Consider the following 26,905-nt stretch of genomic DNA (forward strand, 5'->3'; position numbering starts at 1 on the left):
ACCAGGCTACAAGGTGGAGAAGAATAGCAGCTGCTGGGGGCTAACCATCAAGAGTCTGGTGGATGGAGGCAGCCTACTGCAGACTATAGGCAGCGGAACTTCGGGCGCTTTCAAATTGAACGGGAAGCGGCAGGAAGGTGAGGAGCCCTCCCAGGGGCAGGTAACCGGCGGCAAGAAAACCGAAAAAAAGACCATAGCAGCAGAGCTCTGGTTTCAACTGAGCCATTGGTCATCGGGCGCTGTTCCCTGCAACTGGAGTCCTTGTGGCTTGGGACCGCCAACAGTGGACTGGTAATATGTCTTGCCTTCTCTCCTCCCTCCTCGGCCTCCGGTGTGTAGCAGACGGATAGGAACCCAGCTGAGAACTGCCAGTGGAAGTTTACAATCTAATCTAATCTAATCTAAACCTTAAGTTTATATACCGCATCATCTCCATGAGTATGGAGCTCGACACAGTTTACAAGAACTTAAATAATAGGTAGAGAAGAAGAAAAAGGTTTACATGAACTTATGTGTAGAAGGGAGGAGAAAAAGGGGGGGAGGATGGAGTTACAATTTGGTGAAAAGCCAAGTTTTCAGTTGTTTGCGGAATAATTGAAGGGAGCCCAGGTTCTGCAACGGGATGGTGAGGTCGTTCCAAAGACCTGTGATTTTGAAGAGAAGGGATTTTCCCAGTTTGCCTGCATAGTGGATGCCGCGTAGAGAGGGGAAGGCTAGTTTATACCTTTGGGTAGTTCTGCAGGAGTCAGGACTGGAGGAGTTGAAAGATAGTGGGGTAAGGGGGGGGGGAGGATGCAAGCATTGGGCAACCAATTTGGATGAGACTGTGGAGACTGAATGGGATTTGCTTTGCTTTATTAGACCTTTCTTTGGTGGGATGGCCTAATTTTGATCTTTCTTTTGTTTGCTGATTCGTAGTTGTACCTTGATGTAGTTTATTTGTCTTTATCTACTGTACACTTCTTTTTTTCTTCATCTCTCTTTGGGAATCGATTTTTCTTAGATATTTAATGTAACAAATGATATTAAACATAGCACTATGAACAAATTCCATGCATTTGGTTCAAGAAAAACCCCTGTATTAACAATGTATCTTTATTATTTAATAATTTGTTTTCTCAGGTACTTTAGCTTGATCGTGAGCCTTCGGGACAGTTAGGGAATTTCCAAGTACCTAATTTTACATTTATTTTATTGTAACCCGTTCTGGGCTCTTGGGAGGATGGACTATAAAAATGAACAAATAAATAAATAAAAAAGGCCTAAGTCCAGCTTATATGGATAATGTCACTGAAAATCTTTTTTGAATAATCTTTAGTCATTTTAAAATAATTTCAATAAGTGAAGAACAATAAATAAAAACATTTATACTATAGACATCACTTAAAATATTACATGATTCTTACAAAAAAAAAAAAAAAAAAACTTTTTTGACCTCTCTGGCGATAGCCAGATAGTGTGTGAATTACATCACACATTTTCAATTGCTACGACTTTTTATGGCTTCCACTGCTCTGTTTCATTTTGTATTGTGCAGCTCTTAGCAGCAAAAGTGTCTCTATCATTGCATGTTTATATGACGATATCTATTTGGTGGTAAGACACTTTTTGTTTTTTTCTTATTATTTTTATTAGTATCGGTATTTTGCGCCCCCGTGATTCACCTTGTGACAGTTCACGGTTTTTAGTGGTATTTTTTTCATCTTACTTCGATAGTATCTTAGCAGTTTTAGCTTTTTAGATCTGCACTACACATTAATTATTTTTAAGGTTTGTTAATTAAGAATATGACATTAATTCCTCAGTCACAACATAACCAGTTTTTTGTTTTAGTTTTTATTTTGGTTCATATATAGTTGACTGCTTCAGGAGTTCCACTTTTAAATTTCTTCTATTGCCTGGTTTTGGTTTCAATTGTGTAGCCCCGAGTAGGAGTTTGTTTGCAACTCTTGTAGTTTCCGACGGAAATATAATTTTTGGCGGTCTAACATAGATACATGTTTTAACTTTCATTAGGCCCAGGTTTTTACTCCATGTTTCCTTTAAGACACACCATGGTATTCAGTGGCATCATATTGTTTTTGACATTTTCAAACATGTTAATGTTTCACTTGTTAGTTGTTCTTTACAGTATTTTTCATCTAGAATCTTCTCTTGTTAAGTTTTATACTGTTTATTTTACAGTACAGTTTATGGCCAACAAATATATTATACAACATCACAGGTACTCTTTTAAACACTGTAGTATTGGTTCTATATATAACTCCTATGTTCTTAGAGTTATATATATACTTTCATTTCTCTGTTTTTTTGTTATTTATATATTTAACATGTCTATTGTAGTTTCTGATTCTGTTATTATATTTTTATGTATTTTCTATATGGTGTGTGGTCTTTGTCATATGGCATATGGGGACAGCCTGTATCTCATTTTTAATCTCAAATTGCCATTTTGAGCCAATCAGGACCTTAGGGCCCTCCCACTGCTTCCCATGATGCATTGGGAGGGGGAAGGCCCATCATTCTCAGCACACAGCCCTGTAGGTAGGAGGGAATAGGCTTCCCTCCTGCTGATGGTACGGGGGTGTTGGGTGATGTTGGGAGGGGTGTGGGGAGGGGGTGTTCCATGATGTCATGGAGTTGGGTGATGTGGGGGGATGTTCCATGCTGGGTGGTGTTGGGTGATGTGGGGGGTGTTCCATGATGTTGGGCTGTGTCAGGTGATAGGGGGCAGACATGTTGTGGGATGGCAGGGGAGGGATATATGGGTCTGCGGCTCACTTGATCCTAGCAGGGGGAATCCCCATCAGCTGAGCTGGCAGGAATCTCAGAAACCAGCTCAGCTGATGGGGATTCCTCTGCCACAATTTAACAAGGTAGTTGGGTACATCTACAAAACCTGCTTTTGTGCATTTTTCATGGGGACATTTTTATTTTTGAAAATGGCCAAAAAAGATAGACATTCTAAGGACCAAAACTTATACCTAGGTCATTTTCAACAATAAAAGATAGATGTCTGGCAGCTTTGAAAATGGGACATTTTTTCTCCTGGGTTTGTGGATGTCCTGCCCAAAACGTCCAAACTCAGACTTATATGTCCTATCAAAAATGCCCCTCATAATGTATATAATTTCTGTTCTTAGACTCCTGATACATGCGTAATGGCCAAAACACGTGTCAAGTCATTTTGTTTCCAAATAAACATCACTGTGTGAACACCATAAAGACCTCTTTGTGCCTTTTGTCTCATCCACTGTGTTTTTGGTTGATATCCAGATAGTGCTAGGCAGAGTTGGAAGTTATTTGGACATTACCTATATTCAGCACTAGCACCAGATAATTTCAGGCAGCCACTTTATATCCAGATATTCAGTGCCAGTATCTGGTACAGATCAGTGCTGAATGTCTGAAATGCGGCAGTCTGCTTTCTAAAGGAGTGTTGTCCACTGAGTTTAAATATAAGGGAGCAAGGTAGTTGTGTAGGGAGAAATTTAGTTGCATAGTACTGCTTTTCAGCACTGGCATCTAATTTACAATCATAAATCTAGGCAAATCTAGGTGCTGTTAGAGAAAATGCTCCTAACGTGCGTCCTTAGGATGTCTAAACAGAGGTCTCGGTTGTACAATTGTTCCAAGTTTACAAGTTTATTATTTCTTTGATATATGCCGTCCATCAAAATTTATCTAGACGGTTTACAATCAATAAAAAAAAGTTTAAAAACAAAGTTTAAAAAGAACAAAGGAAAAAAAAGAAAGAAAAATTCCACCACATGATCAACAGATGTGGAAGAGGGGGGGGGGGGAAGGTTACATATATTACTTAAGACTGACTTGACAGGGGAGGAAAGAACAAGAGGTGGTTAAAAAAAAAATACATCGAGATAAAAAAAATATATATAAAAAGAGGGAGGGGGATGGATAGGACATTAGGAGTTCCCTTATACTCCACATCATGAGGACAAAAAAAATCAGGGGGAATAATTATAAGACAATTAGAATAACGGCATTCCATTAATCATATTAAATAACCAGATTACACTATTGACTCCTACTACACCTCTGCACAATACAACTAAGCATTGCTACAAGCTGGGAATCAGTTTTGCAGTTTTGTTGCAGTATCAGATTTCTTTTTTAATATTAAGTGGTACTTTCTAAACGTTGGATATATTATCTGACCCACTGTTAATGTAATATTTACCCCTGATGCAGATGTTGTAGATGTCAAAATATGCTGGGCTGTTTTACAAATGGTTTTAAAGTCTATACATGGAACCATCATTTTATTGATTGTTTCAGGTTTCAATAGGTTATCAGAAGGCTTAAAAGTGGTTTACCTTCAATTACAGTTGGTATTTTCCATCCTTGGAGGGATCACAATCTAAGCTTGTAGCTGAGGCAATGAAGGGCTAAGTGATTTGCCCACATTCACAAGTAGCTGCAGTAGGATTTGAACCGGGCTCCCCTGGTTTTCAATCCACTGCTCTAACCATTAGGCTGCTCTCAGATTCTCTCAGATTAAAGGGTTCAAGGGGAAGAATGAAAAAGTATCTTGGGGGGTTAGCGCAGTGGGCTGAGAACCAGGGAAACCAGAGTTCAGATCCCACTGCTGCTCACTTAACCCTCCATTCCCTCATACTTAGATTGTAAGCCCTCTAGTCTACCCAAATATAATCCGCCTTGGACTACTAGTGGAAAAACCCTGAGCGAAATCTGGTGGGAGGGAAGCTCAGAAGAAATGTGAGAAAATAGGGGGTTTTTTTCACCGAGACTACTAGCATAAGTTATAGAATGCAAATAGACCGAATATAAAGGGACCTTAAAGCTAGGAGAGAGTGAGGAGATCACAGATATAACGTAAGACCTGTGCCAGCAGAGTAAGGAGCTACAAATGGGAAGGGTGGGTAGGCCAAGTGATCTTTATCTGGCAACATCATCTATATTTCTAAAAGGCTTTAAGTATGATTCCACCCAAGCACTTGACTTTGGAATTATTTAGTATGGAATCTATTTGTTTTTGAAAGCACAACAATGATGGTGGCTCTTTTGTTGTTATTATTTTTTCTAGGACTTGCAGGTTATCAGCACAGATGAAAATCAAGTCTTTGTGGCTGTTCAAGAATGGTACCAGATGGACACTTACAACTTGTATCAGTCTGACCCACAGGGAGTCTACTACTCCCTTGTACTGGAGAATGTCAGAAGTGCAAAGCAGCCTGAAGAAAATGTCCTCATTGATATTTTAGAGGTACTGTAAGAGTATTGCTTTTCAGTTGTGTTTCTGTGTGTTCATGACTGCTCTATGTAGTAATGTATTAAAAGAATTTGCTTGTCACCTAGTGGTCATTCTACTTCTCTCTCCAGAAATACAGGAAGTCAATTCTCAGATTTTTTCAAAATTCTTTTTATTAAATCAAACAGTGTTGAGCAAAAACGACAAAGACAAAATAATATTTTCATAATACAAGAATATATATATAAAAAAATAAAAAGCCAAACACCTTTCACTCCCCTCCCAACCATCCATCCATCCAAAAAGGCAACGTAATAACCCATATCAGACTTTGTGGTGATCCTTACATCATGCCTCAATAAATATCATATACCCCTCCCTTTTCACCCCAGTGAACCACAACGTAGTATGCAAACAATTAATAATTTAACACCCAGCTGAGAGTTTTAAGTGGCATAGCCAACCACGCTAGTTCCCATACTTTCCTATATTTCTGCCAACGGGTCACTCCAGTATCATTATTTTCCCCAGTGTGTAATTGGTGGTGGCTGTTCATAAGAACATAAGAATAGCCTTACTGGGTCATACCAATGGTCCATCAAGCCCAGTAGCCCGTTCTCACGATGGCCAATCCAGGTTCCTAATACCTGGCCAAAACCCAAGGAGTAGCAACATTCCATGCTACAGATCCAGGACAAGCAGTAGCTTCCCCTTATCCTTCTCAATAACAGACTATGGACATTTCCTCCAGGAAATTGTCCAAACCTTTCACCAATAAAGGAAAATGCCCTTTTTCCCCAAAAGAAAGTCCTGGAAAGTCTTGTTTTTGGTAGCAGTCACTTTAGCCTACAGAGTCAGCAAAATTCAGCTGTTTCACCTTACTCAACTTTCATCACAACAGAGTATTTTTTGTACCCATCCCAAATTATTTTTCTTGTGAAAACTGAGCATGTGCAGGGATGGTGACGTTGCACTACAATGGTCCAGGAAAAGCGCCAAGCTTCAGCTGGGGGAGGGCTTCCACTGGAGGGAGAGAGAGAGCATTGGATTTAAAAAGGTTGATGGTGAAAAGAGTCCTCTTTCTAGGAATAGAGGGGTAGAGCAGTGCTGCATACTCTGAGCCAATATAGAGAATCTGCTTTATAGGTAAATGAAGACAAGACAACCCACAAGGCTAGAGGCTACATGAGACTAGGGCATGGTGCATGTCACTAAGGACACTGATGCCAGTACTTCAGTGATTAGAGGGAGAGAGTCACATGCAAAGGCTGACCCATCAGAGCACAGATGGTAAGGGAATTCAGGAAGCACTGAACACTTGTTAGAAAAATAAATATGAAAAACAAATGCAGAGAATAAATACACAAATGTGGGGACAGAATGAGTTGGCAGAAAGGAGACAGAATATTGTGAACCTGTGTGGACAGGGACTGGCAGAGATATTGGCTTATTTAGAGATCGAGTTGGTTGGGGTTGGAGACAGAAAGATACGTATAAAGGCCTGACACCTGGGAAATTGAAAAAGGTCTGACCATCCAAACAGGTTGGGAACCCTGTCATCAGAAGGGATCGTTTGCCAGGTCTGGGGCTGAGATAGGAGAGAGTCAAAGAGGATCAGCTGAGGGGAGAGTGTGAGAGAGCAGATTACAAATGTTGTACACCTCACTGTTTCCTGCTATAAGAGGTTTCCCTGCACAAATGGCCAGAACCATTGACTAAGACAGACGTGTTCCAAATTAGGGCTAGCTGCCCAAGGTTAGGATTGGTGAAGATAGACTGAAAAAGTAGAGAGAATCTTGAGCATGTGCTGAAGGCAGAATGGAAGAGTCAACAGTAACAATATTCATTACATCAAAAAATTGAATGGTTTTCAGATAGTATATATATCTATACGAGGTGGTGCTGAAAAGTTCTCAGCCCAACCAACCCAACTTCCTAAATTCTGAGCGTTATTTTGCCACTGTAGCTGAAAAGAGTGGTATCTTATTTTGTTAAGTGCAAATTTGCAGAAACAAAATTCTATGTTTTGACATTGTTTCAGATCATTGATTGAACCATATCCACGTCATTCTCTTCTTGGCTGGGCTGAGAACCTTTCAGCACCCCATCCTATCAATCTATCTATCTATAGATATGTCTATCTATATCTGAGGTCTTTCATTTCTATTTTCTATGGAAACATAGATGGCTTCCTAAAATGTATATTAATCAAAAAGCCTTTGTAAATGTAAGAAGGGGGTCCCACAACTGAATACGGTACAACCTCTTACAAGACCTACTTCCAAGTTTATTTTTAAATTTGCACATGATACTTGAGATTAACCAATTTTAAATCAATAAATAAGGCGAATAATCTGTTTCTGAGGAATAACCTATGATTTAAGGCTTTCATCCAGGTATATCCCACAGACAATGTGCACCATGAAGCGCACTGTGGGTCTTACCCAAAAATATCATTTATATGACCATTATTTTTCTTTTTCAATAATTCAAAAATGCCCTGTGCAATAAAAACTTTTTAAACATTTAATACATGTTGCTTTAACTTATCTTTGAGAGGATAGCAGCCGTTCAATTCATCTAGGGTGCCTTAGCTGAATGCCCTACAGAGACCCCCTGTTTCGTGTACCTTCCTCAGGGGCAAGCTCAGAAGATTAACCCACTGCCATCGAGAGAATCGCTATCTGGATGGCAGCAGGTTGAACTTCTGAGCTTGCCCCTGAGGAAGGACACGAAACAGGGGCATTCAGCTAAGGCACCCTAGATGAATTGAACGGCTGCTATCCTCTCCAAGATAAGTTAAAGCAACATTTTTGATTGGTGGTTACAACTTTGATTGATGTTCTTAAGGAATCACAGTGACTCTTGTATTAAATGTTTTAAAAGTTTTAATTGCAGAGGACACTTTTGAGTTATTGAAAAAGAAAAATAATGGTGATACAAATGATGTTTTTGGGTAAGACCCACAGTGCGCTTCATGGTGCACATTATCTGTGGGATATACCCGGATGAAAGCCTTAAATCATAGGTTATTCCCCAGAAACAGATTATTCACTTTATTTATTGATTTTAAATTGGTTAATCTCAAGTACCGTGTGCAAATTAAAAAAAAAACTTGGAAGTAGGTCTTGTAAGAGGTTGTATTCCTAAAATCTATTGCATCCCTATGAAAGACTAACTGATAACTATTATTTTTGATTTCCCATGATCCTCCCAAGCACACACTTAGGGCTCCTTTTACTAAGGTGTGCTAGCGGTTTTAGCACGCGCTTAGCGCACGCTACAATGCCGCGCAAGCTAAACGCTACTGCCTCCACAGAGCTTGCGTTAGTATTTTTCATTTAGCACGTGGTTAGCGCCCGCTAAAATCGCTAACGCACCTTAGTAAAAGGAGCCCTTAATTTTGCAGAAGATGGGGAGAAGAGAGGAAGTGGTAACCATGTTAGTTAGATTACTGTCTAGCCTTTACTTTTCGTATTCTGATCCCATTACCTTGTGCCCCATCTGGTTTCTGGGGTTTGAATTACTTGAAAATAACGCAATCCCTACCATGCCTGGCTTTCTAATATTCCGTATATTTGGTCTAGTTTTTCTGTTACTGACAAGCTTGCTTTGTATCTGTGCATGAAAGGAAGATTGTTAGGTGCCATCGACTCGTGTTCAAATTCTAGCGAAAGGAAGATTACCTAGTTAAAATCAAAATAAATATCATTGTTGTCACATAGGGTCAAGTGGGAGTCATTCATCTTGAGATAACTTGTCAAAACGTATTGCAGATTTGAAGAAGGCATGTGACAGTGGATAGTGGACTGAAAGGCATCCTCACAGGATATTGAATTAAGAAGTCTGAGAATGCAAGATGATTGAAATAATTATAGTATGTGGAGTAGTTTATTAAGCACTGAATCAACTTATTACCAGTACCAAATAGAAACGTTTCCTTAACATGCTTCTCTGTGATTTTTTTTTTCTTTCTAATCACTGCTGGTATTTTTGTCTCTTTCAAATGTGATTTTATTTTTTCAAACAATTATTTCATTGTACAAAATAACTTGCCTAATATTATCCTGCTGCAGAAGATGTCAAATTACAGAGTGCACAAGAGAGGGATTTAGGCATAGATTCACCCACCCACGCACCTGACTTATTTAAATGAATGGCTCTGTATATAAATCAATTAAATGCACGTGTTATTTATGTGCACTTGTTTGCTTAATGTTATGCTGAAATTTTCTGGCTGTACAGTGGCCCTGATTTTATAACAAGGCGCTTATGTGTATTGATACACCTTCTTGTTCAGTTTGTCTGTCTTGACTGGATTGTAAGCTCTTTTGAGCAGGGACTGTCTCTTCTGTGTTCTGATGTACAGCATTGCGTATATCTAGTAGTGCTATAGAAATGATTAGCAGTAGTAGTCCAAAAAGGTGCCTATTTTATAAAGGCCTAAATGCAGTGCATATATAAGAATGCACAGTCTTATTGATGCATGTATTTATATGTTTGCATTGGGATGTGTAATTATATAAGGGCCCCTTTCTGCCCATAGAACATGCATTACACATGAAAAAGACTTTATAGAATTAACCTCTTAGAATCCAGGATAAGCTGATGGAGGGTTGCTATATGTATATAGAGAGGATATACTGCCCGTCATGATATCATCACTTTGACTAAACAGTATGATTTAGGGCCTCTTCTATCAAACTGCGCTAGCAGTTTTTAGCGCAGAGAGCCGCGCTGAATGGCCCGCGTTGCTCCCGACGCTCTTAGGAACTCTGTGAATGTCGGGAGCAGCACGAGCCATTCATTGCGGCTCACCGCGCTACAAACTGCTAGCGCAAGAAGAGGCCCTTAGTGTGTGTAAAATAGTGCAGCCACTCTCCTGTGTACTCTACAGAAACTAGCTGAAGCATCTTATCCTTAACCAAACCAAAAAAGGTGGCTCTAACAGTGGACTTCTGCTAATCTATTATTATGATTCTAACTCAACAAAAACTGTACTGAGCAACTTCTTCAATACAGAAAAACAACAATTTAAAAAATAGCTTTTAATTTTTAACAAAACTATGGCCCTCTCTTACTAAGCTGCAGTAGAGGTTTCTACTGTGGCCTGGAGTGCTAAAGTCTGTGATACTCATATGAATTCTATGCGTGTCGGAACATTTAGTGCCCCAGACCAGAGTAGAAACTTCTATCATGGCTTAGTAAAAAGAGGGGGGGGAGGAGTACATTTCTCCCTCCGTATCCAGTGGGTTAAGTGCAGAGCCGGACCGCGAAGTTTGAAAAACCACAAACAACTTTTCAGCCGGCTCTGACCCACCCCGCCTCATTCTGGACCTTCCCGCCTCACTCCCAGCATCCCAGACCTTACCAGGTGATCTAGCGGGCTTTTGGGGCAGGAGCGATCTTCCTACGCTCCTGCCCCGTGCAGATCACTCATAGCAAATGGCTGCCATGAGTTCCCGTAGTCTCCTGTTGAATTAAAATTGTAACACCAGCGTATACAAACTTCAATGGAGCCCCTTTATAACTAGAGGAAGAAAGCCATAGAATCTTTGTCTTTGAGACATTTAGGCTAAGATGGTTCACTGACATCCACAATTGGATCTCATCCATATAATGTGATAGAGACTGGAAACCCTGTGTCCAATCAGCCAGAAATTCTAACAAAAATTGTAGATCAATATTCAATTCCTGAACCAGATCACTTACATCTCTTCTACAAACACTGATATTTTCTCTTGCACACTAATCACACATTTGACCTAAACCAAAGAAACTCTTGAAATGAACACTATAGTAAACACGTTTGGCCTTGAGTCTTAACACATTTGGTAGAAAACATCAAAAAGAAGCTGATAAAGCAACATATGACTTGATGTCTTGTACATTTCTTCAGTTGTGTATCCATAACCTAGGAATTTCTTTATAAAGTGCCTAGAGTTATGTGCTATTTCTGTGCCAATTTTCAGTGTAGAAAAGTGTTGTAACAAAAGCAAGGCAGCAGAACTGCCAAAAATGGCAGTTCTGCACAGAAGTACATCTTTAAAAAGATAAGAGGGAATTAGAAAAAGGTTCAAAGAAAAGCAACCAAGATGATAAAGGTGTTGGAACTCCTCTCATATGAAGAAAGACTAAACGGGTTGGGGCTCTTCAGCTTGGAAAAGAGAAGGATGAGTAGAGATATGATTGAAGTCTACAAAATCCTGAATGGTGTAGAATGTGAATTGATATTTTACTCCATCAAAAATTACAAAGACTAGGAGACACTCGTAGTTACAGGGAGATACTTTTAAAACCAATAGGAGAAAATATTTTTTCATTCAGAGAATAGTTAAGCTCTGGAGCACATTGTCAGAGGATGTGGTAACAGTGGCTCTGCTATTGAGACAAACATAGGGGAAACCACTGCTTGCCCTGGGATCGGTAAGCATAGAACGTTGTTACTATTTGGGTTTCTGCCAGATACTTGTGACCTGGATTGGCCACTATGATAACAGGATACTAAGCTAGATGGACTGACCCAGTATAGCTATTCTTATGTACATACATAGTTATAGAATAAAACCTACAGCAAGTATTTCCATGTGAATTTGAAAAGGGGGCATAATGATGAAAGGGACATAGATGGATCAGGAGCATTCCCTTAAAATATGTTATAGAATTTAGGATTCTGTGCCCAATTTGTGCACTGAGATATACACCTGGTTTCAGTTGGTCTAAATGTTCGCACCCAAAGTTGGGCAAAGATTCTGATGCTATGCGCTGTTCTGTAAAGGGCATCCACCCTGGAACATTCTTTTTAGAATATCGCTCAGTGCCATTTTTTTAGTACCATTTACTGTACTTAAACATCTACGAGTATAATGGTAATGTCTCTATCTCCCTCGATCATTCCTTTGGAATTCCCATTGTTCCCTTCTGGATTTTGGAACCCTATGTTTTGATCTTTACATAGGATTCACCTCTTTATATCTGGGATTCCTTGCTTGTTCTCTGCTAGTATTTCTATTCCTTGTCCAGTGTACTTTACTTGGTAGGCACTGATTCTGGTGACTCATTTGATGAGTACCAAGTCAGTAGACCTTCTTTTTTTCAGCAAACTCATAGAATTGATTAGGCACGCACACTTCCAAAAGTTTCTGCCAGATTGACATTGAGTCCTTCATGTTGAGTGGCACACTCAATGTAAATGTTTCCAATGTTACCAAATAAATACCAGCTCCCACCTTTTCAAAACAAGGGGCAAAGAACCTGAAGGATTGAGGCATTCATTCAGCTCTTGCGCAACCTCTTTTACTACTCCTTAGGACCTTATCTCCAACCTGTTAGGAAGGAGAGGACAAATATTCATCCCCATTCCCTCCCCTACGATTTTAGCTCCTACTGGCACCTAAAAATGTGTAGCAAAGGAAAAGGGGGAAAATTATTTAATGAAACAAATAAATTTTGGAAAAGTTTCAAAACTAATTTAAGCCGTAATAGCAACAAATAAACTATGTCTGAATCACTAAATTCATAGGGGCTCATAATCAAAAGAGAAAAACATCCAAAATCCGGCCTAAGTCGACATTTGGACGAACATTTCCCAAATACGTCCAAGTCCCAATAATAAAAACGGGTTTTGGACATATTTCTAAATGACCTAGGCCTACATAGTGCCGCTGAACGACCAAAGTTAAACGGGGCATTTTGGGAGGAGTGTCGAGGGCTGGAGTTGGGTGGGACATGGGCCGGCTTAGACTTAGTCGTACAGCATGTATAACCGAAAGTTATACAGCCCACGATCGACGGAACTTGGACGTTGTGACTTAGACCATGTAAAACATGGTCTAAGTCATAAAAACCCACCTAAAGTCACCAGATAAGCACTGCAAACACATAAAACAGACCCTCACACACTACCCCAGTGATCACCGACCCCCCCACCCCCATAAAAATATTAATCACACCTTTAAAATTCAGCCTCCAGACCATCATCAGCTGGCGGTCTGGCATAGGAAAGCTTAGCCATCTAGCACAAAGGCGGCTTAAGCCGTCTTGAGGGTGGGTTAGGGACCCATGGAGAGGAGGACCCATGCCCATAAGCCCCTGTAATCACTGCATTGATACTTAAACATGTACACTCCCCTATACACCCCCAAAATCCTTTTTTACTGGCATATAAATGGCTCCTGCAGCCATAAGGGCTATTGGGGTGGTGATAAGTGGGTCTAGGAGATTCTGGAGGTGGTTTGGGAGGCTCACCATGACCTATAAGGGAGCTGTAGTGAGGAGAAGACATGGCACCCTTTTTGTGAAATTCACAGCAGTGCCCTGTAAGGTACCCCACTATTTAGGTAGCATGTCTGGGTGTTCAGCCCATCACTTTGCAGATCCCTCCCACGTCCAACAGGGCTTGTTCTAGGCGTTTGTGACTTGGACGAAAAGTTGGACAAAAATGTGGTATAAAGATGGACGATTTAGTGACTTGGATGATCAGATCGGCAGGTCATATAGTTAGATTATTTTCAAAACAAAAATAATTTTGGACGTATTTTTCGAAAATGTGTCTTATGCTGTTTTTTTTTTACTTTGGACGACTTGCGACTTAGACGAAAACGGACTTAGACGTCCCTTTCGATTATGCCCGTCCACAATGTATATTATATGTTAATATAGCTTGAAAATAATATCACTAATTTCCTTATTGAATGTTAAAGTGAAATCGTGGTGGACATATCATCATTTATACAGACATCAATCTTTGGAACCTCTTATTCTGTATACCATTCCAAGTTCCTGTCTTGTATATCGTTATAATCATCTGTGCCCACCACCTTACTATTAAATTACTAATCAAACTTTATTATCAATAAACCTTATTAAAATATGTACTGTATCAAATTTAGTTTAACGATTCATTGAATCCAAAACCTCTTTAAACCCAGATATAGAATATAATTTTATAGTACAGAATTTTGCTATGTACTTATTGAGATTCTGCCAAGTTCTTGTGAACTGACTTTTCTGTGAGAAGCAGGATGCCAGGCTAGATGGATTTTCATTCTGGGCTAGTGTGGCAGTTCTTCTGTTGAATGTGTTCCTCATTGTTTTATTTTGCTTTTTTTTAAATTTGCATTTTAAAAATATTACATCCTGGTGAGTTTCTCTTAAAGGGGCCGGAGCTGTCAACAAATCCAGATACTGCAGCATAAGTGCAGCTTTTATCTACTGTCTGTAAAAGCAAACCATCTTAGAATAAAACAATTTTAAAATCCTTAAATGTTGCACCCCCCCCCCCCCAACCACCATTCTAAGATTCTCCTTTATTGCCAAATCCTAGTTCTGGTTAAAATTTGTATCATATGAATGCGATTTTGCTCACATTGATCCTCTTACATCCTTTTTATTTATATATGCTTTCACCTGTCCATGCTCATTTTTTCGTTCTATTGTGTTCTTTCCCTCTTGTCTCTTTTCTGCATCCTTTTCACTGCTGTGGCTTAACAATAAATCACGTGTCCACAGACCGGAGCCTGGAATAAATGTAAAAGAGATGTGAGAGGCAAATCAAAGACAGTGTAGTCTTGCATCCAATTTGCACTTGCTCTGGGATTCTGTGCCAAAGGTGTCAGGGAATTAGTCTTGAAAGGATAATAAATGAGTTCAGAAGAGCCGCAAGCCTGAAAATGTGCAATTCACACATCCACCACTGTTAACAATCTGGCTTTGTGCTGGCTTATAGACAGGGGAGTCACTTTGAAAACAGTAAATTTCCATTTTACAGATGCAGTGTATTTTATATATACACAGTACTGTACTGTACTTGCTTTCATTAAGACATATATACAAAACAAATAGAAACAGAAAGCTGTTTTACCTCAAAACATTTTTTTTTTTCAAAATGTTTCCAGTTTCTACATATGATAAAGCAGTGCAGCTTTTATTCAAAGATCTGTCAATCAGAAATGTCCATTACTTGGAAAAAAATTTGGTCCCTTATCTCTTATCTCCACCCCCCCCCCCCCCCGCCACCCTCAGAAGCAATAGTACCTCCAACACATTCTCAGCCATTTTCAGGGAATGCAATTTTATGAGAGGCAGCCGAAAAGATGGGGCAGCCTCCATCGAGCTATACACTTAGTTCAATGATTTTCAACTTTTTTGGTTCCATATTTTTCCGACAGAACAAAACAAGTAGAAAATCACTGGGCTAAGATGAAGATTCTCAAAATTTCACAGTAAAATCTGATGGGCTGCTACCAAGGTCGCTATTGTAACAATTTCAAAAAGGCGAGCCATTCTCAAAAAGGACCCCGTATGGAAATGAGGTTTGTGGATGTTCACGTAGGCTCACTAAATTTACTTAAGATAAGACGCTGGTGGTAGCAATCAGCACATGCGCAGAATACACCTGCATATTTAAAAAAAAAAAACATCAAACCAAATTGAAGATCAGCACTCTCTCCCACTGTGCTCACACTACTACCCCCCCCCCCCTCACACACACACACTATAGTGGGAGGGAAGCTCAACTCCCCTGTGCCCCTAATGACCTCCCTATCTTATTGACGAAGTCTAGCTGAATGGACACCTACCCGCTCTAGCTGGCAGGTCTGTCTCTGGGATGCGCCAGGGAGAGGCCTAAGGCTCTGATTGGCCCAGGGCCTTAAGGCTCTTCCTAGGAGGAGATCTGAAAAATCTAGATATACTACATCATAGGCAGCAGAAAACTTTTTTGTTTGGGGGGGCCTAAAAGCTCTGCCCTAGATCACACCCAAGCTCCATCCCTGACCCTGACCCATAATAGTACTAATTGTAATATAATTTTTCCATTCATTTTTCATATATACATACAATATAATCTTATTAACAACACATAATGATTAACCACAAAATTAAACTGCACAAAGCGCACTGTATGCTTCTCAATATTCATTCCTACCAGAACACCTGGCCTTGGTCACACATGCAGAACACAGATAACACCTATGCAAATAAAAGTACTAATATACACAAACGAAACCCTAAGATGCCAACTCTACATGCTGAACAACACCAGAGAAATAGAAAGAAATTAATTTCTTCCTGAACAGTGCAAAATATAGACAGCAGATATAAATTTTCAAAACTGACACATTTCAATTGAAAATAAAATCATGTTCCCTACCTTTGATGTCTGGTGATTTTATTTTCTAATTATGTTTTCCCAGTCTCTGATTGCACTTCCTTCTGTCTGTGCTCTTGTTTCCAGGGCCTTCTTATCCATTTGTTGTTTTTCTCTCCTTCACTTACTGCCCTACATCTATCTTTGCTGATGAATGAGACTGACTATGATGGTAATAATTACCAGTGGGGAGAAAGCAAATGACTCTTTAAAAAATGCTCAGAGAAGTGAAACTCTGAAGAGGGGGTGAGAACCTCCTCTTGAGGGAAGAGTTTACCGTCCAGTCATTGCATTAACTTGTGAAACATCACTCTCTGACCACTGGTAAAATATATATCAATAATTAAATACTTCTTGCAAAATCGACATGAAATGTTCAAAAAATTTTTATGCAAAAAAGTGTATCTGGGTCTCCTGAAGCAGAACTCGAAACGGGGCCGCGTTGAGACCCCCAAGAGCCCTAAGATCCTTAAGAGTATTTCACAGATAAGTGCATTGCATCATTTTTCCAGCGAGAGGGATTTTTTGCATAAAATTTTTTTGAACATTTCATGTCGATTTTGCAAGAAGTATTTAATTATTGATATATATTTTACCAGTGGTCAGAGAATGATGTTTCACAAGTTAATGCAATGACTGGACGGTAAACTCTTCCCTCAAGAGGAGGTTCTCACCCCCTCTTCAGAGTTTCACTTCTCTGAGCATTTTTTAAAGAGTCATTTGCTTTCTCCCCACTGGTAATTATTACCATCATAGTCAGTCTCATTCATCAGTTTAGCTACTTTACTGACTAGTGTTTATACATAAGTCCCTGTAATTGTCCCTACATCTATCTTTGGCATTAACCTTTAACAGTCAACATTCTTCCATTTTTCTGCCTTCTTCTCAAAATCTACTTTCCCATGTCTTCCCTTCCCATCTATCCATATATACCATCTTCTTCCTCTTTCTTCTCCCCTATTGTCAGCTATCCATAAGAAGTATTTCTTCTATCTCTCTTTCCTGCTACACCCATTGCTGTGCACCATCTCTTCCCTTTCTCTCCCATGGTCTGACATCTCTGTCTTCCCCTTCCCCCTCCTATGATCTGGCATCTCTCTCTCCTCTCCCATGGTCTGGCATCTCTCTCTCCTTCCCTCTCTCTTCTCATGGTCTAACATCTCTCTCCTTCTTTTCCCCCCTTCTCCATGGTCTAACATTGCTCCCTTTTCCCCCCTTCCCTAGATATGGCATCTCTCTCCTTTCCTTCCCAAAGTCTGACATATCTCTCTCCCCCTTCTTCCTATCCCTGGTCTGGCATCTCTCTCTCCCTTCCCTTCCAGTGATCTGAGAACTCTCTCTCCTTCCATCACCCTTTTCCAGAATCTGACATCTTTTCCTTCTTTGAGTCATCTCTCCTCCCTCCTAGAATAACATTTCTCCTCCCCCCGCCACTATTATGTCCAACAATTCTTCCCCTTTCGTCCTTTCCTTATGTATACTATCTTTTTTCCCTCCCACTCCATGCACCAGTGTCCAACAAATTCTCTTTTTTCTTCCCTCCCCATTGGCAGCATCTCTTTACCTCTCTTCCCAGCACCCCACCCATGCAGTACCTCCCTTTCCCTCCCTTCTTAACCTTCCAGCCCATGAAGCATCTGTCCTTCCCATCCCCACCCGTGCAACATCTGTCCTCTCTGTCTTCCCTACTCCCAGCCTCCCACACCCCCAACGGGGCTTCTCTCTTGAGCTCCTGACTCTCCCACCTACCTCCTCTCCCGTCGCTGTTATTTCTATTCATCAGGCAGGCGCCATGCAGCGTCAATGAGATTAGATAGCTGCCAGCAGCCTGCCCCAGAACCCTTCATTCAGCATTAGCTTGCCTAGGTGGGAATAGGAAGTCGCTGCTAAATGAAGACTTCCAGGGCAAGCTGATGGCAGTGACCAGGGAGGAGGTAGGTGGGGAAGTGCAGGGTCCACTTGGGTGGGAGGGGGAAAGAAAAGAAGAACATATGCTATATGCTGAAGATTTAAAATTTCAGCAGCCAGAAGAGGAGGTAGATGGGTGAGTAGAGCCACCGCCAATTTATGGGGAGGCCCTGGCCCCATGTGGCCCCTCTGTTCTGACATCTATGCACTACATCATCCAGCTCATCTTTATCCATCGTTATTGATGAACAGTAAAACACAAAATATATGTGCTTTTGATCCAGGAGTGAGTCCACTATCAAACCACTAGACTGCTGCCCTGAGTCCTAAGTACCAGATAGTTACCTTAGTGACCTGGCACCTTGAGTTTGTCAAACCATGATCTAGAAACAGAAGTGAGTTGTAGATTTAAAAATGAGCTTAAAAACAAACAGCTACATACAACAGGGGCATAGCCATGGGTGGACCTGGTGGGCCATTTTTGGCTCAGGCCTACTTAGTAGTGGTGCACACCACAGATGTAGCTGGCAGGGGTCCCCCAAACCTCACCAGCTGAGGACAGCCTCAGCCCAAACTCTCATGCCATCAGAACACTGCAGCAGTCAGCAGCCATGCTCCCAGTTGCCGATTCTGGTTCCTCGCACATGCTCGGTTCTCATGCAAGAGCTGAGGATGTGCAGGATGCCCGCATTAGTGGCTGACTACCATGGTGTTATGATGGCCCAAGAGAGGATATCTTCACCTGAGGAGGCTTAGGGATCCTTGCCAGTCAAGGTATTTCTGTTTTAAATTTGGTGGGAGGATGGGGAGAGTAGGGTCCAGAGGAGAGGGTGGAAGTGTAGACAACAATAGACTAAATGTCATATGCCCATCCATTTGACCTGTTGGCCCACCCAGAAATTACCTTCTGGATATGCTACTGGTTGTAGTGGCCTCATGGAAGGAGGTATAACAAAAATCAAATTTTAGAAAAGAATAGGAGGGGAAACAAAAAGAAAGTTTAAAGTAAATGGGAGAAGGTGATGTCACAGCCACATTGGACACTTAAACAGGGTGCTGCTGGAGTAGGGAGTGTTTGGCGCAGTGGTTAAAGCTACAGCCCCAGCACCCTGAGGGTGTGGTTTCATACCAACACTGCTTCTTGTGACCCTGGGCAAGTCACTTAATCCCCCATTGCCCCAGGTACATTAGATAGATTGTGAGCCCACCAGGACAGACAGGGAAAAATGCTTGAGCGCCTGAATAAATCCATTTAAACCGTTCTGAGCTCCCTGGGGAGAATGGTAAAGAAAACTGAATACATAAATAATAATGTTAGAATTGCTTAATTTCCCTCTAAATTCAGCAAACTTTGACCATTGGGCTTACTTACCATCATCAGGGAGCAGGAATGGATAAATATTGATACACCGAAAATACCAATAAATTGCTAGACTCATGCAAAACCACCAAGTGCTCACGGGCAAGATCACTGTGATGGTGTGTAATATTTCACTCACTTCTTTTCATTGATGTGGACTATGATTTCTTTGAATTTCATTTGTATGAAATATGTATAACTATAAATGCAGTTTTTATAAAAAGCTGACTGATTCAAAGGATGATCTGCCCATGGACAGTGCAGTTAGTGATTTGGAAATAACTAAAAAAGATGTGCTTTGCTGGTTGAAGGACTTGAAATTGGATATTGCTGGAGTGCGTGTCAATCTGCAAGGTATACTTAGTGAAATAAAACAGGAGCTAGACGACATAGGGTTTCAAGTAGAAGAGCTAGAGGACCACATGGACACTGCTAATGAGGATTTAAGTCTCTTCATACTGCTCAGATGCAAGGCAGTCTTGAACGGTAAGAGTTGCGTGATGCAGGTGAAGACTTAGAAAGTCTCTCCAGGTGAAGTAATTGTAGATTTAAAGATATTCCTGAGTCTGAGGCATATGTTCATTTCGCGCAAGTCATTCAAGATATTTGCTCCTTTCTTCTCCATGCTGGGACTTCTGATACTTTAGATGTGTCATCAGTTACTATTAAATTCGATTGGGTGGACGGTAGTCTGGAGCCCCATAGTGATGCCACACCTGAGGACATAATTTATTACTTTGCTGATTTTCTAATGAAAGAGCAACTCCGCTTAGACTAAGGGCTCCTTTTACTAAGCTGTGATAGCGGTTTTAGGGCACGCTTAGCGCACGTTAAATTGCCACACGCACTAGACGCTAACGCCAGCATTGAGCTGGCGTTAGTTCTAGCCACGCAGCACGGGTTTAACTCGTGCTAAGATTCTGCAGCCGCTAAAAACACTATCGCAGCTTAGTAAAAGGAGCCCTAACTGTAGTTATATTTGCGGTATATCAAATAAATTGAAACTTGAAATACTGAGGTTACGTCAAGAGGTACCATTATGACTATGTTTCTTTTACCAATATAATCTTTGAACCCTGATTTCCCTCATAAAATCAACCAGACTAATCGCCGTGCTCTGTTCATCACAAAATATTTATATTTATTAAAAAGTTTTTACTGCACTTTGATATATCAGCGGCACGATGTACAGAAATATATAAAAACAAGAAATGAAAAGAACACCATATTAAATAGGAAAGCAAAGAAAAGATAAGGACAAAGAGTAAGAAAAAAAAATTAAATCCAAGTAATTAAGAAAATCTAAAAATAATGTTTAAATTTTGTTTAAATAGTTGCCAATAAACAGGATCCCTATTCACCAATTTTCTCATTAAAATGCTAAACCAAAAAGATGCAACTTAACCATTGATCTGAATTCTGATCAATGCAGATGTAATGTATTTGTTTTGATTAAGAAAATCTCTCAGATGGAGAAAAGCTGCTCTCAACAAGCTTGGCTACTAGAGGGATATAGAATACAGATGGGGAAGCAGAGTTCAAAGAGATTTTCTTAAGTATTGGTCAAATACACTTCTCCCTCCGTATTTGCGGTTTCAGCATTCGCGGTTTCGATTATTCATGGTTTTTAGCTTGCTGGCTCCTCCCCACAAATTACGTCAGCTTGCATAGAAAAATTGCTGATTCCAAGCTTTTACAGAGAAAATCGCTGATTCCCAGCACTTTCTTCACTGTGTTTTGCCTCTCCTTCAGGAACAGGCCAGGTCTCCCACCATGTTATTCACGGTTTCACCATATTCACGATGTTTTTTAATAGAAAACATCAAATAATTTATGAAAAAGTTATTTGTGGTTTTTCTGTATTTGCAATTCTGTTAATCCCCTATCACAGCGAATATGGAGGGAGAAGTATATCGTAATCACTTTCTTCCATTCCTATGCTCTGTTCTTTAATGGAATCTGGAATGTCCCCCTACATGTGCAAATATGTAGAATATTATAATGTAATGCATAGGTGCACACCTCTGTGCTTATATGCTAGCATGCTTCCTGCATGCTATTCTGTAAGTATTCGCTTAACGTACATAACACATATCTGCAAAGGTGATGTGCAAAGGAGTGGGGCTCATACTTAACTGTAGTTCCTTTACAACAATGATTTGCAACTCAGTCCTCAGAGCACTCCCAGCCAGTCAAGTTTTCAGAATACCCACAATGAATATGCATGAGATATATTTGCATGCACTACCTTTACTGTATGCAAATCTATCTCATGCTAATTCATTGTAGATATCCTGAAAACCTCACTGGCTGGGTATGCCCCGAGGACTGGGTTGAGAATCACTGCTGTATAGAATAGGCTCTTAACATGCACCCTCTGGCTTCTTGTCTAGGCACCCTGTTATAATTTTGCCTCTTGTGTGTGCATATATGGACATTGGGGGTGGCAACAGGGACCATGGCCCCCCCCCCAAATTAGCTGTTGGAGATAAAAAGAGTTATGACTCTCTCAACAACTCCCCCACCCACCTTCTCCCCGGCTGATTTCATTTTAAATCTTTGGGCAGTCATCAGTAGCAACTAGTGAGTCTACTGCCATCGGCGTGGCCTGGAAGCCTTCATTCTACAGCATCCACTTGCTGCATAATGAAGACTTCCAGGGCAGGTTGACGGCAGCAGGCTCACTCATTGCCGCTGACGGCTGCCCGAAGATTTAAAATGATAGCGGCCGCAGAGGAGGTAGGTGATGGAACCAGGAGCTGGAGAGAGAGAGAGAGAGAGGTCTAGGGCTGAGCTTTTGGGCCTCACCCCCAAACAAAAAGTGTTCCACTGTCTATGTGGGTGCAAACATATTTTATAAAAATACATGTATATGTCATAGCAACATCCAAACTCTACCTTTGCTACATCTGATCAAATAAAAGTAGGCACAATCTTACTAGTCCTATTTTTTATGTGTGTGTGTGTATACCTAGAAACTAAACTAAACTAAACCTTAGGTTTGTATACCGCACCATCTCTACATTCGCAAAGCTCGACACAGTTAACAGGAGTTAGGGTAGAAAGGAACTCCAGAGGAGGAAAAGGATGAAGAGTAAATTTAGAGGACTAGAATAATCAGAGAGGGAGGAAGAGTTACATTTTTGAGAATAACCAGGTTTTCAGATGTTTACGGAAGAGCTGGAGGGAGCTCAGATTCCTAAGAGGGGAGGTAAGGTTGTTCCAGAGCTCAGTGATTTTAAAAGGGAGGGAGGAACCTAGAGAGGGAAAGGAGAGTTTCAGTTTTTGGGTGGATTTGGTGGAAATGGGGTTAGAGGAATTCCAAGAAAGAGGAATAAAGGGGGGGGGGGAGGATGCCGTGTAGGATCTTGAAAGTAAGGCAGGCACATTTGAAGTGGACTCTGGAGATTATTGGAAGCAGGTGGAGCTTGGACAAAAGCGGTGAGACGTGGTCGAATTTGCTTTTTACGAAGATAAGTTTGCAGCGGCATACTGAATCCGCTGGAGTCTTTGGAGGTTTTTCTTTGTTAGGCTTAGGTAGATAGAGTTGCAATAGTCCAGTCTGGAAAGGATGGTGGATTGGATAAGGACGGCAAAGTGTTTTTGATGGAAACAGGTTCTCACTTTCCTCAGCATGTGAAGGCTGAAAAAATTTTTTTTTATTAGGGAGTTGAGGTGATCATTGAAGGAAAGTGTAGAGTTTATGATGCTCCCAGAATTTTGAGTATTCAAGATGCAGAGTGGGGCCAGAGGACAGAGGGATGGAGGTGGGCAGTTGGTCCAATTTTTTCCAGAGAAGTTTTGTTTTGGATTCATTCAGTTTCATCTGCACAGTGTGGGCCCAGGATTGAAGATTTGATATACTTGAGGATATTTTCGCAGAGAGGTTGGTGAGGTTCCGGTCTGTCTCAAGGAGGAAAAAGATGTCATCTGAGTAAATGTAAAGTGTTTCAAGGGGGGGAGAGGTGGAGGAGTTTAAGGGAGGACATATAAATGTTGAAAAGGTGAGCCTTGTGGGACTTCACAGATCGGGTTCCAGGGGGAGAAAGAAGTGCCCTTCATGTTGACTGTGTAGGAGCGGGAGCGTAAGAACTTTGAGAACCAGTCAAGGACTGTGGAGTTAATGCCTATCTCAGTGAGTTGGTAAAGTAGGATATCATGATGGACGATATCAAAAGCTGCAGAGAGGTCGAATTGAAGAAGGACGGCGAACTTGTTGCGAGAATGGAGATGTTGAACTTTTGAGATTAAAGAGGTCAGAAGGGATTTGGTGCTGAAGTTGGGACGGAAGCCGTATTGGTAGGGTAGCAGAATGGTGAATTTTTCAAGGTAGGAAGATAGTTGAGTGGATATGATGGATCCTAGCATCTTGGTAAGGAGAGGAATGTTTGCTATTAGTCGGTAGCTGGGTCTAGATCAGGTTTTTTCAGTAGTGGGGTTAAGGAGATACGGCCCATTTCTGGGGAGAAACATAGAAACATGATGGCAGATAAAGGCCAAATGGCCCATCCACAGCATCCTCCTCTTGCTAAGAGATCCCAGGTGCTTGTCCCATGCTTTCTTGAATTCAGATACAGTCTATCTCCACCACCTCTAACAGGAGACTATTACATGCATCTACCACCCTTTCTATAAAAAAGTATTTCCTTAGATTACTGTTGAGCCTATCACCTCTTAACTTCATCCTATGCCCTCTCATTCCGGAGCTTTCTTTGCAAAGTTAGCTGTACTAAAGTAACCCTGCTGAATGAGAGAAAAGCATTTCTGCATTAGGCCCTAAATGGAAGACTAGATGACTAATTTCCCACATGAGCTGATATCAGAGCCACTCTGTGGGTCATTAACACCAACAGCTTGATCAATTTCTCATAAGTTCAACCGTCGTGATGCATCTTTGCTTCCCTCCATCTCAATGCATGTATGCACTCTGAAATTCATGTGAAAACAGACATTTATTTAGTGATTCCACAGTACATTTCTTTTTTTTCTCCATTGGTTTTTGTTGCTGCATATAGATAGGAAGTAATTGGTCTTCCAGTTATAGATGATATGGTCTACCCAAGCTGTTTAGAACCAGACAGTTATATATGTTTGCATTTGGAAACTGATCTCCTTTAGTAGTTTGAAATAGTGCTGTGCTGTGCAGAAAGCAAAGCCCAAACATCAATGTGTGTTGATATTGTTGGGATGTTCTTTTCTCTTTTACATTCATGAAGGCCTTTGTAGCCACTGTGATTTTTAAAATGCAACAATATTTTCTTAGATTTTTGAAAGTAAGTTTACCCTGCTGAACTGAGTTTTTGGGGAAGGGTTTGATCAAATTTTACATTACACATTCACTCTGATTTGCTATGATATGACCACTTCATGAATCGTAAGCAAAGTAGCTGAAAGACAGTCCCTTAAACAAAATAAGGGATTATATTGAAAAGAAACATGCATGACTCTTTACTATTGTGGAGGGCACTATAGAGCTTGAATCAAGATGGCTAGGTGTTCTCGATAAGGATGCCTAACCTAGGTGCTGTTTATAGAATCAGGCCTACAGCGCATTCCCCAGCAATGGGTAAAAGGTGTAGCCATTCTATTCCATAAAGATCTTGGGACCACTTTTGCAAAGCTGTGGTAGCAATTCCCGTGTAACAAATATGACACAGCCCATTTAATTCCTGTGGGCTTTGTCGCAGTTGCCACACCGGGAATCACTACCACGGCTTTGTAAAATGGCTTTGTAAAAGGGCGCCTAACTCCTAAGCACCATTCAGTGCAGTTGTCAATCAACTGCTAGGTGTCGTCTATAGAATCATGCCTAGAGATGCCTAAGTTGATTTAAGCACCGGTATATTAGGCCAGAGTTTTCCTGACCTAATTTACCAGTGCCTACCAAGACCTAGGCCATAATATGCCTATTCTCTGCCTCTAGTCATGTCTACTTTGTGGGTAGGCGTCTCATTGTGGATATCAATAGGTGCTGTGCTGAGTTCTGAACATGAAAAGAATAAGGAAGGAAACAGCAATGTGCTATTAATGGTCTTAATTTCTGTACAACAGGTCAGAGGAGTTAAAGGAGTCTTTTTGGCCAATCAAAAAATTGATGGAAAAGTGACTACTCTTATCACCTACAACAAAGGTCGTGACTGGGACTATCTGGCTCCACCCACTATGGACATGAATGGCAAACCAACCAATTGCAAACCTGTAAGTGTTATATTTTATTATTACTTAACTGAGTTGAACAATTGTTTCTAATCAAGAGATAACTGAACATCTAGGAAGAAGACCAATGAACAAAAAATGTCCACATGAGCTCATATACCCCCCTTTTTACAAAACCGTAGCGTTGGAGCTGTTACAGCTGCGGCCAGTGCTAAAAACTGTGCTACGGTTTTATAAAAGGAGCAGATAATGATGTGACTAAACAATGGGGTAAGTATATAAGCAGCCACTTATTTAGGTAGTTCTAATCGTGATTCTGTAAAGTGCATCTAACTTTTATAAAATCATGCTTAGCACTGCACTAGTCAGCACCAATTTTTTTAGGTGCACTTTATAGAATTGGCCCTTTGCTGATGGGCATGTGTATGGTCAGAATTAGGGTGGAACATGGGTAGCCTGTACATGTTCATGTGTAAATGATAAAGTAAACTAAATTAAACCTTAAGTTTATATACCGCATCCTCTCCATAAAGATAGAGCTTGGCACGGTTTACAGGAACTTTAATATAAGGAAGGAAAAACATAATAAGAATTAGTGATTATAAAGAGGGTAGCGAGATTTACATTTTTGAGAATAGCCAAGTTTTCAGATGCTTTCGGAATAATTGGAAGGAGCCCAGATTCCGTAGAAGGGCAAGAAGGTTATTCCAAAGCTCAGTGATTTTGAAGAAAAGAGATTTCCCTAATTTTCTTGCATAGATAACGCCTTTTAACGAGGGGAAAGATAGTTTAAGTTTTTGGATGGATCTGGTAGTGTCAGGTCTCATAGAATTTCAAGATAGTGGAATTAGAGGAGGAAGAATGCCATGCAAGAACTTGAATGTTAGGCAGGCACATTTAAAGTGAACCCTAGAAATTACGGGAAGCCATTTAAGTTTTGACAGAAGCAGGGAAACATGATCAAATTTGCTTTTTGCGAAGATCAACCTAGCCACGGTATTCTGGATCCACTGAAGTCTTTGAAGACTTTTCCTGGTTAGATTTAGATAGATGGAGTTACAATAGTCCAGCCTGGAAAGAATGTACTATAATTTACACA

At 40.6% G+C, this 26,905-nt stretch overlaps 1 protein-coding gene across 6 annotated transcripts in view; it reads left to right on the forward strand.

Annotated features, from left to right (window-relative positions):
* The window catches only part of SORCS2 (sortilin related VPS10 domain containing receptor 2), a 1,263,434-nt gene that overhangs the window by 1,054,395 nt on the left and 182,134 nt on the right, over nt 1–26,905 (forward strand). For all 6 annotated transcript variants that reach the window (XM_033949940.1, XM_033949949.1, XM_033949957.1 and 3 more), the window contains exons 9-10: nt 5,069–5,248; nt 25,702–25,848. In XM_033949940.1, coding sequence (XP_033805831.1) covers nt 5,069–5,248; nt 25,702–25,848 — 327 coding nt within the window. The remainder of the gene's footprint in view (nt 1–5,068; nt 5,249–25,701; nt 25,849–26,905) is intronic.

The sequence above is a fragment of the Geotrypetes seraphini genome, chromosome 1 (genome assembly GCF_902459505.1).
Source record: "Geotrypetes seraphini chromosome 1, aGeoSer1.1, whole genome shotgun sequence".
NCBI lineage: Eukaryota > Metazoa > Chordata > Amphibia > Gymnophiona > Dermophiidae > Geotrypetes > Geotrypetes seraphini.